Source organism: Oncorhynchus tshawytscha, linkage group LG24 (assembly GCF_018296145.1).
Source record: "Oncorhynchus tshawytscha isolate Ot180627B linkage group LG24, Otsh_v2.0, whole genome shotgun sequence".
Lineage (NCBI taxonomy): Eukaryota > Metazoa > Chordata > Actinopteri > Salmoniformes > Salmonidae > Oncorhynchus > Oncorhynchus tshawytscha.
The window spans coordinates 15,581,481-15,594,063 of NC_056452.1; the positions used below are offsets into that span (position 1 = coordinate 15,581,481).

Consider the following 12,583-nt stretch of genomic DNA (forward strand, 5'->3'; position numbering starts at 1 on the left):
TTAAATAGGCCACATTAGGTATAGTCTGGTAAAGAGTATACGCAATAATACATTGTTAAAAGTCCATAAAGGCACAATGATTTAGGCTGTTCTTTGTTCTCTCTCGAGCAAATTGGAGAACCAGCTGTCAAGCGTTTAGAGGAGCAGAAGATTGATCGTCGCATTAATTTCAAGACTCCTCTGTAAAATTAGCTCTCAGACGGAAGAACACGCCGAGCTAATCAAGTAGTTCACATGAGCTGCTTTACTTATACACATTGGGCAACATAATTCTCATAGAGAACGCCTGGTATTATACACCAATCGTATATCCTCTTGTTAACTGCATGAATGACAATGGAAACATTTCAGTTCACTAAACTTACTCTTATAATACTGTTAAAAAAGCACAGCCAAAATACTATTTCGATCACATAGACCATCCAAATCAACTGTTTGCTTCAAACTCTAAATTTTCGAGAGACAAAATTGAAATAATTTCAAAATCTTTCACTTTTTCAGACTATCATTCTCCCTCAGTCTGACCAGAAGGTCCTTGCAGAAGTGGTGTGACGTGTTTCTGTTCTTATCAGATTGATGGGCGAGTTTGACTGAAGCATTTGTCATGTAAATGTGAGACGTTTGATGGACGATCCTGACCTGACAAACTGCTATAGGTCCCAATTGCCATTGGCGTAAAGTGAGTCACATGGTCTGTCACTAACGTGATATGAGCGTGGTAGGCAGTTTTACAGATTTGACATACTACCTAGAGGTTGTAGGGCACAGGGAAGAGCAATTAAGGTGGACTGACCCGTCTTCATTAATTTTGCCATAACAATACAGGATGAACTCTTACTTAGATTATACCATTTGTAACAGGGGGACTAACATATTCAATGCCAATGCCGGACACCACAATTTAAACCATGGATACAGGTCCTCCTTATCTTCCAATTCATGCTCAACAAGTGATAGTTTTGTGTCCGATGGGCGGTTAGTTGGTGGTTCTTCGGTGCACCAGACTTCGAGCCACCCTGTCCACCAGTCCCAGCTACATCATATAGATCTCCAGTTTGGACCAACGGGAAACTCGGTGTATGGCTCGCCAACAGGGCCAAACTTGGATTATGGACCTCATCAATACGCTCTAATTCATGAACAAGAACGAGGTTTCATTCAGTCGCCTGGGATTCCTGTGTCAGCCATTGGAACGAACATGCCCCCCCTGGCCGAAGGGAACAGTGAGCCCCTGGCCGAAGGGAACAGTGAGCCAGGGTCTGCACCAAGCAGCCAGTATCTGCACTTTTGCAGTGGAGAACAGGGGCAACCAGAATACTTGGAGAGTATTTACTCGAGATTAGTTCCTTTCCAATATAGTGATAAGGATTCGGATGATTTCAATGCAGATTTAACTTCAAAAACTTTCGACTGGATGAAAGTTAAGAGGAATCCCCCTAAAACAGGTTTGTTAGCTCCTGGGACAGGGTCATAAATAACACTGTCATGACAAAGGCTAATTTATAGACAACATTACAATATATATATATATATGAGGAATTTATAGAGACACTGCCTAATCAATGTTTGTGCTTTGCATGTTAGTGCGTAAAATGTGCTTGGCTGCTCACAATCATCACATAATCATAATACAGTTTATTCCTGTTTTCATTCCTTCATATACAATTAAATTTATTCCATCAGTTCCTTCATTCATTCATTAACTTTTACAGTTTCAGAGTATGGAGTCCTCGGTCAACAGAATGTAATCCGTACCAACTTCAACACAAAGCAGCTGACAGAGCTCGAGAAGGAGTTCCATTTCAACAAGTACCTGACCAGGGCCCGGCGAGTGGAAGTTGCCGCTATTCTCGAGCTCAACGAAACTCAAGTGAAAATTTGGTTCCAAAACCGCAGGATGAAGCAGAAAAAGCGTGAGAAAGCAGGAACCGTCTTTCGAAACACAGCAGTACCGGCAAATGATTTGGGAGAGATCACCCCATCTCCTGATGTGTCGCCAAGCTCGAAGACCGCATAAAGAAATCGTTTTACAAATAACATTTGAATTACCGCACTCATGGTGCTGCACTTTACTTGTCACAAGTTCAAGGATACTGCAGGTTTACAGGGTTTAGGTGCACTAATTTCTGCAAACAATTTAGTTTCATGTTTGCACTATTTACGGGTATTTTCTACAAATACATTTAGATTAGATTTATGTGAGAAGTTAGAAATAGAATGTTTGTTTTGAAAAGTCTGTATTTGTGCTGATTTGTACATTTTGTGAGTGAATGAAATGTTCCCATACGGTAGGCTATAAAGTATTTATTGAATGTGACAATAAGGATATGTTGTAAGAAAATCTAAATCTTTGGAAATAATTGAATTCTTCTTCGATGTTCTTTCTACGCAAATAGTATTTTGGAAGTCAACATTGTTTAACTGTTGTTGAAACTGTTTTAAATCTGCCTACTCATGAAATTAGGAATCAGATGGAAAAATATGTCATTTTCATTGAAATGCAATTCATATTGACAATCACATATGACTGATTTCTATATAATAGTTTTTACAAAATTAAACTTTAACAAATATATCATGTTCTGTCTTTCATTGCTGTTGAGTTTTACCCATTCTTCCCCTTTGCATAATGTGACATGAGGAGTCTTTCTCCACACATGGGGTGGCTACCAATGACCTCTTCACCTCAGAATACCCCCAGGGTTTCTAAACATGACAACAAACTCCAGGGTGCCAGGTTTCACACTAGATTTGTTACCCAAATTCAATTTGGCTCTGCACAAATGCCATGCCCTGAGATCCACAAACAATTGGTACAGGTTCCCACTTACACTTGCCACTTTCTCTTCTGATTGCTATAATAGTTCATTAGAAAAGTAATTGGATAATCTACCACCACTAGAGCTAAATTTATAGTTGAACCTTGTATGCTGCCCTCAGCTCTTCCTTAAAGCTGGCAGGGGCTTGACAACCCTGTTTCATCTCCTGGTGTTATAGGCAGGCTCAATATTTGCACTGAGTGTTAGGTTTGCACAGTTCCTGCCCCAGAGGCACTGGCCTGTCAGTGCCCTCTCCCCCAAAGCTGAGGTTCATTCAAAGTTCACCCACAAATGGATTCACAAAGGCCTCTAGTCAATCTGTCAGGACACCAGAATGGCTTTGACAAGTCAACTGAAGGTCTCCCTCTCTTCCTTTTCTTTGCTTTTAATATTCAAGGCTAAAAAGCGGCAGGGGATATTTTTTCATCTACATATTGTATGGCTTATTAGACAATTGTAGTGTCATCATAGTTCCTTACATTTTTTTTTACCATGAATTATTAACAAAGAGGGAACTGGTGCTAGATGATGATCATTCCATTAAAAGACCTATCTGCCTCATTGCCTCCTGCCACAACCCATGTGGTCCTCTCCTCCCTCGTTGTCTCTTTTTGAAGCTGACTCTCTTCCTCTCATTTGCCCAATTAGACTGTTTGAAACAAACAGTCATCAGGCAAGCCATGATGATTTGAAATACATCTGAATGAGGTTTTATGTTCTCTGCAATTGGCGTCAATAATTGATAGATTTTCAACCAATCATCGTTTCACTTTAAACTTTACACTGAGCGTCACCAAAGAGAATATGTCAGGTTAGTTGCCATGTATCTTTTCTCTACCCTGACAGTCACAATGGGGCCTTGGGAGGTGATGGCGGTAGATATAGTGACGGCTGACAGGTCCAACAAAAACAGGGAAGGGACTAAGTGCAGGACTTGAACCCAGAGGTGTGATTCCTGTCCTCTCGCTTGGTAATACCTCAGACCTCCCACCGGGGCTCTCCACCTGCGTCACAGCCAGCAATGGAGGAGCCAGCACCATGGAGACAGATGTTCAACCAGGGAGATGGAGGATGGTTTTTCACCAGCCTGTCAGTGTGGCACTACAGCTCTAACTGGAGAATGTAAAACAAGCAGGGCCAGGGATTTAACATGCAAAAATAACACAGAGATGCAAAAGGCAGAAACGCAGGCAGAGAATACTACTAGGCACAATGGTAATGGCGTAAGCTATAGCATGAATGCCAGCTGAAACACAAAGAGCGATAATACATAGCAACAAGTCAACATTTAGTCATATTTTTTTAACATCGTTATCTCTTCACTGTAACATTTTCTGACACCAAAGAGATGAATAGTGAGCCCCATGCTGGTTGCAGTTGTTGCAAGCTCTTTTACAAGTTGAATGCCTGGCTCACTTCCTTGGTCTCTGGTTCCACTGTGGCACGTCACACTGCAGGGACACCAAGGTTCAAGGCAGGGACAGCAGGCTTCAAGGCAGGGACAGCAGGCTTCAAAGGATCTGAACTGGATACAGTATTCATGGGTTAGGGGGTTGGGGATTGGGGAGTTCAGGGGCAGCACAGAGAGATCCCTTTTGTTGATTATCGAGGCAGAAATCAGGGTGGTATCCTAAACATTTTAGAACCAGGATAAAAGCTTCTTACAGGTGTTCAGTAGGCCTCAAAGATAATGGCACATGTCCCGCTTTCTGCGTGATTCCTTTGTTGTGACAGTGGTTCATTTGAGCCAAGGTAAGTGTCTCCAAAAATCATCCCCCTCCTTGGGAGGCTCATTCATATCTGCATCCCCAAGCCAACTTGCAGGCCAAACCCTCATGAGTGCTCCAGCAACTGCATCCATTCTCTACCCTATATGCAGGCTAACCAGGAGGGACAAGTGGCTGGGCCAGGGTTAACGTCTTGATACTTTCTGGAATTGCCTCCAGGATCCAAATGGCCACCCTAATAGTTTGCCACGGTGTGCCTGTCAGTTCACCATGGCTGTTTGGCGTAAGAAAAACAGGAACGGGAGAAAAGCAGAGTAACGAAGCAGCGCTATGGAAGTAATGAGAGGTGGTGAAACGGGACGATTGTAACCATGGCAGGTCGAGTAGAATAAGGCTAAAATGCTGTCACAGAACATCCACCCTCATTCGGCTGCAGGGCCTCTTTCCATTCATTTAAAAAAAAAACAGTTGTATTGTTCCAAATGGAGACAGCAGAACTCAATCAGTGTTGCGTCACATGGTTCAAAGCGGGCCAATTCGATGCTGCCAGGAGTTTGAGAAATGAGAGGTGACAGTTCATTTTCCCAGTGACAGTCTGTCAGTCTCGCTTGCTGGTTCCCCAGTCAATTTCCAGTGTGCAGTGAAGGCGGAGTGTTGGCTGAGATAGACAGCAACCCCCTTCTCCACCACTCTCTCCCATCGACCTCGCTGTGCTTTGTGTTCCAATTAACTGGACAGCAGTGGGTAAAATCACTGGGGAAGCCAGAAAAAAAGTCATATTACAACCTATGTGTTGTGATAATTGTGTTGTTTGCTCTATAACCTGTTAGTTCATATGCCTTGAGACCGTGATAAATAGGCCTAAGGCTGAGTCAATGAGATGACACAGTGGCAGAATAAATTCAACCACACCTGTGTTTCATCACAAAACTGGAAAGCATCTTCTGTCAAGTGAGGTCCACAAAGCATTCTGCATGTAACAAACAGTTACATGACCTACAGCATGTTCAACCAAATTAATGTTTCCGACTAAACAACTATTGATTTAGAACCACATAGAGTTACTGCAAGTCGCAAAGAAAACGGGAGCTGCCTCCACTATTCCAGCACCATTTAAACTTCAACATTTCAACATCATCAAATCACCTCTGCTTAGTCTAACACAGTGACAACTAAAATATACCAAAAACAATTTAGCCCAATCAACTTAAGATACATATGATGTGGCTGTCCTGATTTCTGTGTGTATGTGTGTGTTTGTTTGTGCATGTGCGTTTGTGCAAGTAGAAAAAACATGTTGACTCACGCCAATGCCATCCTCCTCTCTTTCATGTTGAAGAAACAATCTATCACTCTGTCATAAATTACACACTTACATTTTTTATGGTCCTAGGCTAACTGACTAAAAAGCTGGCTTGCTAGCCTAACTTCCTTTAATGGGAAACTTTAGTTAAGTTAACATTAGCCTTCTACATTTAGCAACATATTGAACATACATCTTCTCAGAATCGCCATTAGAATCATTGGCCAGTACAGAGAATTAAGTAAAACTACAAGTCCAAATCCCTATCTCCATCCATAGCTAATTTAGGAAAGGGACAATTTTAGCTAGCTAGTCTCCGGAAGACTACAACACATCGAGATCCACAACAAGTTTCTGTCCGTGACGTACACTCTCGATGTGATGGGAGTGAAGCCAAATCCAAACTGGCTTCCTTTGACACTTGTTTTGGGTGCGCCAGGACCATTCACAGTTGAGCTCACTCAGTTTAGCTCAACGCTGATTGACTATTATTTTAAACTTTTTTTATCAAGGGAGGCCAAACGCACGCTGGCTTCCGTTGCATTCAATGCTCTGGGCGGCAACAATGTCATACTCTTTAAGACCAGACAGCGTCATATATATGGCCTACACATACAGAGACAGAGGAGCGCTGTTTCGCTCCCTCGGATGCCTTCTCTGGTGAGATACATCCAGCCTCTTGCGAATTGAAGGTAAATTATGAAACCCAGAGATACGAAAGATAAATGATTTAATATGGTTTTTTTGTTGGTCAATTTTTTGGGGGAAGTCTGGCTTCCCTTCGCGTCCATGAATACATGCCTCTGCTGGACAGAGAGAAGCGGTGACATGCAGGATCGGAAGCAGCTCCACACTCCTTGTGTCCTTCCAGTCTCTCAATCCACGATCCATTCCCCTGTGCAAAATGTTGATTTTATTTTACTAGAGGGTGGAAATAGGGCAGATTCGTCTTTTTCACACTGCCTCAAGGGACAATGTCTGAACAGTGAAAATGTTTACAGTTGTTATGTATATCAGAGATAGGGAATTGTTCCGTAAAAGACAACGTTCTCCAGCTCAGCACACACTGTAGTGAATCGAGTTATGCAAAGACAGCTACACCATGGTTTTGAATATGGTTTGGTATGATTTTCTTCTGTCTTAATTGATTAGAGTGACTCAAGCCTATACTTTCCTCAGTCAATACCTAACTGACCGACTGAATGCACAAGGTTCTCTACAATAGATCTAGCATAAGCGCTACACCTGACTCTGGTGCTCTTCATCTCACGCCACATCTTACTACCTTCCAAGACCAACCCACAGCCCTCCCCTCTCTCTCATATATTTGAGCAAAGGGTGGAAGGGGAATACAATGATTCCCTGGGGAAATCCCTAAAGCAAACTACCTCTTTTCACCCTCTTCTAAAATGTAAACATTTGCAGATTCTTAAGAATTAACCCAAACGTCCTTTCAATAGTGCTTTTACATAAGTCGTGAAGTGTTTTAAGCAGACGAAGACCTTTAAGCAAATGGCCATGTTGATGGTCAAACTGTTCATGTCTCCTCAACTAGTTAGGTCCATTTGAGCACTGCATTTCAAAGAGGTAGTAAAACCATCATACACACAATACTATTTGTCCTTTTACCCTTATGCATTGGTGCCTGCCTGCCTATCTTGAAAATGTATGTATTGAGAGTGAAGTGTGGGGGTGGATATACACACACTCTAGATACCCTCAGGTTTCTCCTGACTCTCTCTCTCCTGGCTCTATCAGATCAGAGACAGTCCCTCCCCACTGTCCCTCCCTTCTGTCCCTCCCCCACTGCAATGTAAATGGAAAGGAATGCACAGATAAAGAAGCCTGGCACTGGAGATGAGAGGGTAGAAGACAGGGGGAGCAAATGCTAAAGGGCTTTCTCGAGGAGATGAGAGGTGGTCGTGACAGTGTTGGTAGTGGGAGATCATAGCAGGTTCCCCTCAGCAGCCCAGGGTTGCGTTTGATACAGGGCTTTTGTCACTCTTTCAGCGCTGCATTGTTGGGTGGTGTAATCCCTGCTGGATTACAAAGGGCCTGTCCTTTCATATGTGTGAGCCCAGCAGGCAGGTGGTGGAGGAAGGAAGGCTGGTTCCTCTAGCCCTCACAGGAGCATGGCTGGGGGGACAGTGGAACACGGGTCAAAGGGACAATTACGTCACTGGAATTCCTCTCCCTCTGACCTCATCTGATTTCCTGTGTAAAGGCTACAGGGTTAATGGGATATCAAACTAAAATACTACTATACAGGATCTTTGTGGAAAAATGAACAGTGTGTAGTCATATTTGTAGTTGAAACATACTCAAAATAAATGTAATTATGCGAAGATTAAAACAGTTTTCAATGTGTACTGTGTATCACATTTGTTGATGTATCATATGGTTCATTAGGTTAGCTGGTTATGAAAAGAGAGTTAACTGAGTGTGCTGATCATTCATTTCCTGTGGGCCTCAGAGAGCACACCAGAACAGACCATAGTTATAATCCTAATGACAGGTCAAAGAGAGATGAATGGGCAGAGGTCAACAGACAGACATGGAACTGTGGCAAAAGCCTTTCATTTTCATCCAAATTAGATTCAATGATTTATTTGTTGAAGCAAAAATGCAATTCTCTCTCAGCAGACCCATAGCAATCATGTTAGTTAAATTGACTGGTGGTGGATGCATAATCAACACATTTTAAATGGGATAATATCTCAATAAGATTTTTTTTCATCCTTAGAATAAAATCATATTTAAGCAATAAGGCCAGAGGGGGTGAAGTATATGGCCAAAAGGGACGGCAGGTAGCCAAGTGGTTAGGGCGTTAGGCCAGTAACTGAAAGGTTTAAAAAAAGTTGCGAGATCGAATCCCCGAGCTGACAAGGCGAACATCCATCATTCTGCCTCTGAACAAGCAGTTATACACTGTTCCTAAGCCGTCATTGTAAATAAGAATTTGTTCTTAACTGACTTGTCTAGTTAATAAAAAATACCACGGTTAAAGGCTGTTCTTACGCACAATGCAATGCGGAGTGCCTGGATTTAACCGTGGCATATTGGCCATATACCACAAACCCTTGTGCTATTATAAACTGGTTACCAACGTAATTAGAACAATAAAACATTCTCATACCAGTGGTATATTGTCTGATATACAACGGCTTTTCAGGGCTCAAACCAGGATTATAATTGTTAATAAATACATTTTGCTCATGTGCATAACTATAGATACATCTGACGGGAGATTTGCGTGATGAAAGTTGAAATTTGACATTTCTCAAGAAACAATTGGACAAACTAAAAAAAATTGATGTAAGGCTATTTTCTGCCAATTATTATGTGCAAGATTTTAAGACTTACAAACCGTTATAAATGGCCATTTGCGAGGTTGACTTGTCATTTCAATGGGCATAGACTAGACTAAAAATCTGGGTTTATGATATAGCCCACGATAGGCCTACATCTAATTTCAGTAGCCTATAGGCAAGATGTAAACAGAACGATTTAGCAGCTTGCTTAGTTCAAATTTACAGACTAATTTATTCAACATGAATGCCAGGCCATTTCAAGGTAAGAAGTGCTTGTGTTTCCCAATAGCCTGCTGGAATGGGCTACTGAGGATGGGGTCATAATTTCAATCACTAAATTAAATATGAATTATATGTTCACTACAAAATTATTCCTTGAGAAATACACTACATGACCAAAGGTATGTGGACACCTGCTCATGGAACATCTTATTCCAAAATCATGGTCATTAATATGGAGTTGGTCCCCCCTTTGCTGCTATAACAGCCTCCACTCTTCTGGGAAGGCTTTCCACTAGATGTTGGAACATTGCTGCGGGGGCTTACTTCCATTCAGCCACAAGAGCATTAGTGAGGTCGAGCACTGATGTTGGGCAATTAGGCCTGGTTTGCAGTCAGCGTTCCAATTCATCCCAAAGGTGTTTTATGGGGTTGAGGTCAAGGCTCTGTGCAGGCCTGTCAAGGTCTTCCACACTGATCTCGACAAACCATTTCTGTATGGACCTCGCTTTGTGCATGGGGGCTTTGTCATGCTGAAACAGGAAAGGGCCTTCCCTAAACTGTTGCCACAAAGTTAGAAGCACAGAATAATCTAGAATGTCATTGTACACTGTAGTGTTAAGATTTCCTTTCACTAGAACTAGCCCGAATCATGAAATACAGCAGAATCCTGAAAAACAGCCCACAGTTGGCACTATGCATTGTGGGAAGGTAGCATTTTCCTGGCATCCGACAAACCCAGATTTGTCCGTCGGATTGCCAGATGGTGAAGTGTGATTCATCACTCCAGAGAACACGTTCCCACTGCTCCAGAGTCTAATAGCAGGGAGCTTTACACCACTCCAGCCAACGCTTGGCATTGCGCATGATGATCTTAGGCTTGTGTGCGGCTGCTCAGCCATAGAAACCCATTTCATGAAGGTCCCCACGAACAGTTATTGTGCTGACGTTGCTTCCAGAGGCAGTTTGGATCTCGGTAGTGAATGTTACAACCAAGGACAGCCAATTTTTACACGCTTCAGCACTTGGCAGTCCCGTTCTGTGAGCTTGTGTGGCCTACCACTTTGTGGCTGAGCCTTTGTTGCTCCTAGACGTTTACACTTCACAATAACAGCACTTACAGTTGACCGGGGCAGCTTTAGCAGGGCATACATTTGACGATAGAGCTTTGATAACTTCCAATTAACTAAACATGGCCATTAATAATTGCATAATAACACAAGGCTACAACAACAATAAACTGAAGTTATGGGCTATTTATTAAATCTGTTTGCCAGCTCCAGGTAGGCTACACAAGTGGAACAAATTGATTTGCAATGACTCCAGTGATATGGTCATTTCAACATATTTATTGTATCAAATGATAGCCTACAATGGCATGTACATTAATAGGCAACTTCTTCTTTTTTAACTAGGCAAGTCAATTAATTAAGGACAAATTCTTATTATACAATGCCACTTACTAGTAAAGTCCCCCAGGCCAAACCATTCCCTAACCCGGATGACCTAGGGCCAATTGTGCACCGGCCTATGGGACTGTGATACAGCCTGGGATCGAACCCGGGTCTGTAGTGACGCCTCTAGACCGCTGCGCCACTCGGGAGGCCAACAGATGCAAATGATGGCCAACAGATGCAAATGTATCATTATCCACATTTAATGTCAGTATCATTGAGACTTTTCCTCATAACAGAAGCACATGAGGAGTTCCATAACTTCCATTTCAAATTTCCACTCACGCAGCCACCGAAACCCATAACTGATCATGCATAAAACACTTTTTCATAAGTAGTCGACATTAGAATGGAGTTTAGACCACCTGCGTGCGAATTTATCTAATGCGCTCTAGTGCGCCCAAAGTCGTTTTCCAGTGCTTTGTCGCCGTTATTTGTTGATGCGCATCAGTTCTAGCGTGTTGATACGTTTTATGGAAAAAGGGTTGAAAATAGGTGTCTCCATAATGACCATCTAAATATCCTGCCTACAACTGGTTAATAAAAAGTTTACAAGACGTGCGCGCGTGCTGCTCTGTCTCCTCTCACTCACGTGACTCAGCCAATAGTGGACTCTTGCTGTGTTAAATGCTAGTCGGAACTAGGAAAATCGGAAATTTCCGCCCTGATGATTCGTTGAACGCGGCACGTGTATAACTACAACCGTTTAGCAGCTTCGACATTTCAGAGTTTCCTAGTTCTGACTAGCACATAAATGCAACATAAACTGCGTGCGTTAGCAGCTTCGACATTTTAGAGTTTCCTAGTTCTGACTAGCACATAAATGCAACATAAACTGCGTGCGGCAGTGCCCTCCCCACCACTCAATCACGCAGTAACAGTGTGCCTCACTGCCTGATCGTCATTAGCAGCAGGTCACAGTGAAATATTATACACTTATTTCTTTTTAAAGAGAAATGCCATGGCGGCCGCTGTGTAATTTTAAAGTAGACCAAAAACCTGCAACCGATACATTTTCACACGTGACATCGTTTTCTAAGTAGGCCGAATCTGGAAAATTACGACAATTACGAACATGGCAACCCTGAGTGATAGGAAGACACACTGTTTTCGAATACTCATACTAACCGCGGTAACCGTACTATTTGTGACGTGAATTGAGTATGTAGTATATACTTATTAAGTATGTATTAGTATACAGTATGTTAGTATTGGTATTCGAACACAGCTAGAGTTTCTAAACCCATAGACGCAACATTGCATAAAATCAATTAGAGAAATGAAAAATGATTCCTTAGCTGTTAATTTTCTCGAAATCTAAAGGCACAACCTTTCTTAAGTAGTTGAACATGTTATTACTCCAACTTCTGAAAGTGACAAACTGACACGTTTTCATTTTCGTCAACAACAACTTTATATCGAAGGAGTGCCTTTGATTTGACGGCCTGCACACGCGCAGTTCAGCGAGAGACGACTGTTCGACCTGTTTTTTAATATGTATTTTTCTCTGTTAGACGTGTTCCTGCGCATGAGTTTAGCTAATCAACGTCGCCATGATATTGCCTACAAGCGTGATCGTACAGTCTTTGGTAGCAAGCACAAACACCTCCACCAAATCAGTCTACAAAACTGCACAACACCCTTCGTTACTATGACAACCAGCGTATCCATGTTAGCGAGTTACTGGTGGCTGAACACACACTCGATTTGGTAACTTCTAACTTTCAGTTTGGACAGTCAGTATCCCAAA

General features: G+C 42.3%; 1 protein-coding gene across 1 annotated transcript; it reads left to right on the forward strand.

Moving 5' to 3' along the window:
• The first annotated feature begins 1 nt into the window (after window position 1).
• On the forward strand, window positions 2-2,459 carry LOC112223595 (homeobox protein Hox-B1b-like). Its single transcript, XM_024386678.2, has 2 exons — window positions 2-1,445; window positions 1,713-2,459. The coding sequence occupies exons 1-2, from the start codon at window positions 827-829 to the stop codon at window positions 2,015-2,017; spliced, it is 924 nt and encodes a 307-aa protein (XP_024242446.1). The 5' UTR covers window positions 2-826; the 3' UTR covers window positions 2,018-2,459.
• Window positions 2,460-12,583: the final 10,124 nt, after the last annotated feature.

What these genes read in the sequence shown, in the direction of transcription:
- LOC112223595 (XM_024386678.2), top strand. Translation starts at nt 827, where the DNA reads ATGAACTCTTACTTAGATTATACCATTTGTAACAGGGGGACTAACATA. An exon ending in GAGGAATCCCCCTAAAACAG is followed by an intron (nt 1,446 to 1,712) that starts GTTTGTTAGCTC and finishes TAACTTTTACAG; the next exon opens with TTTCAGAGTATGGAGTCCTC.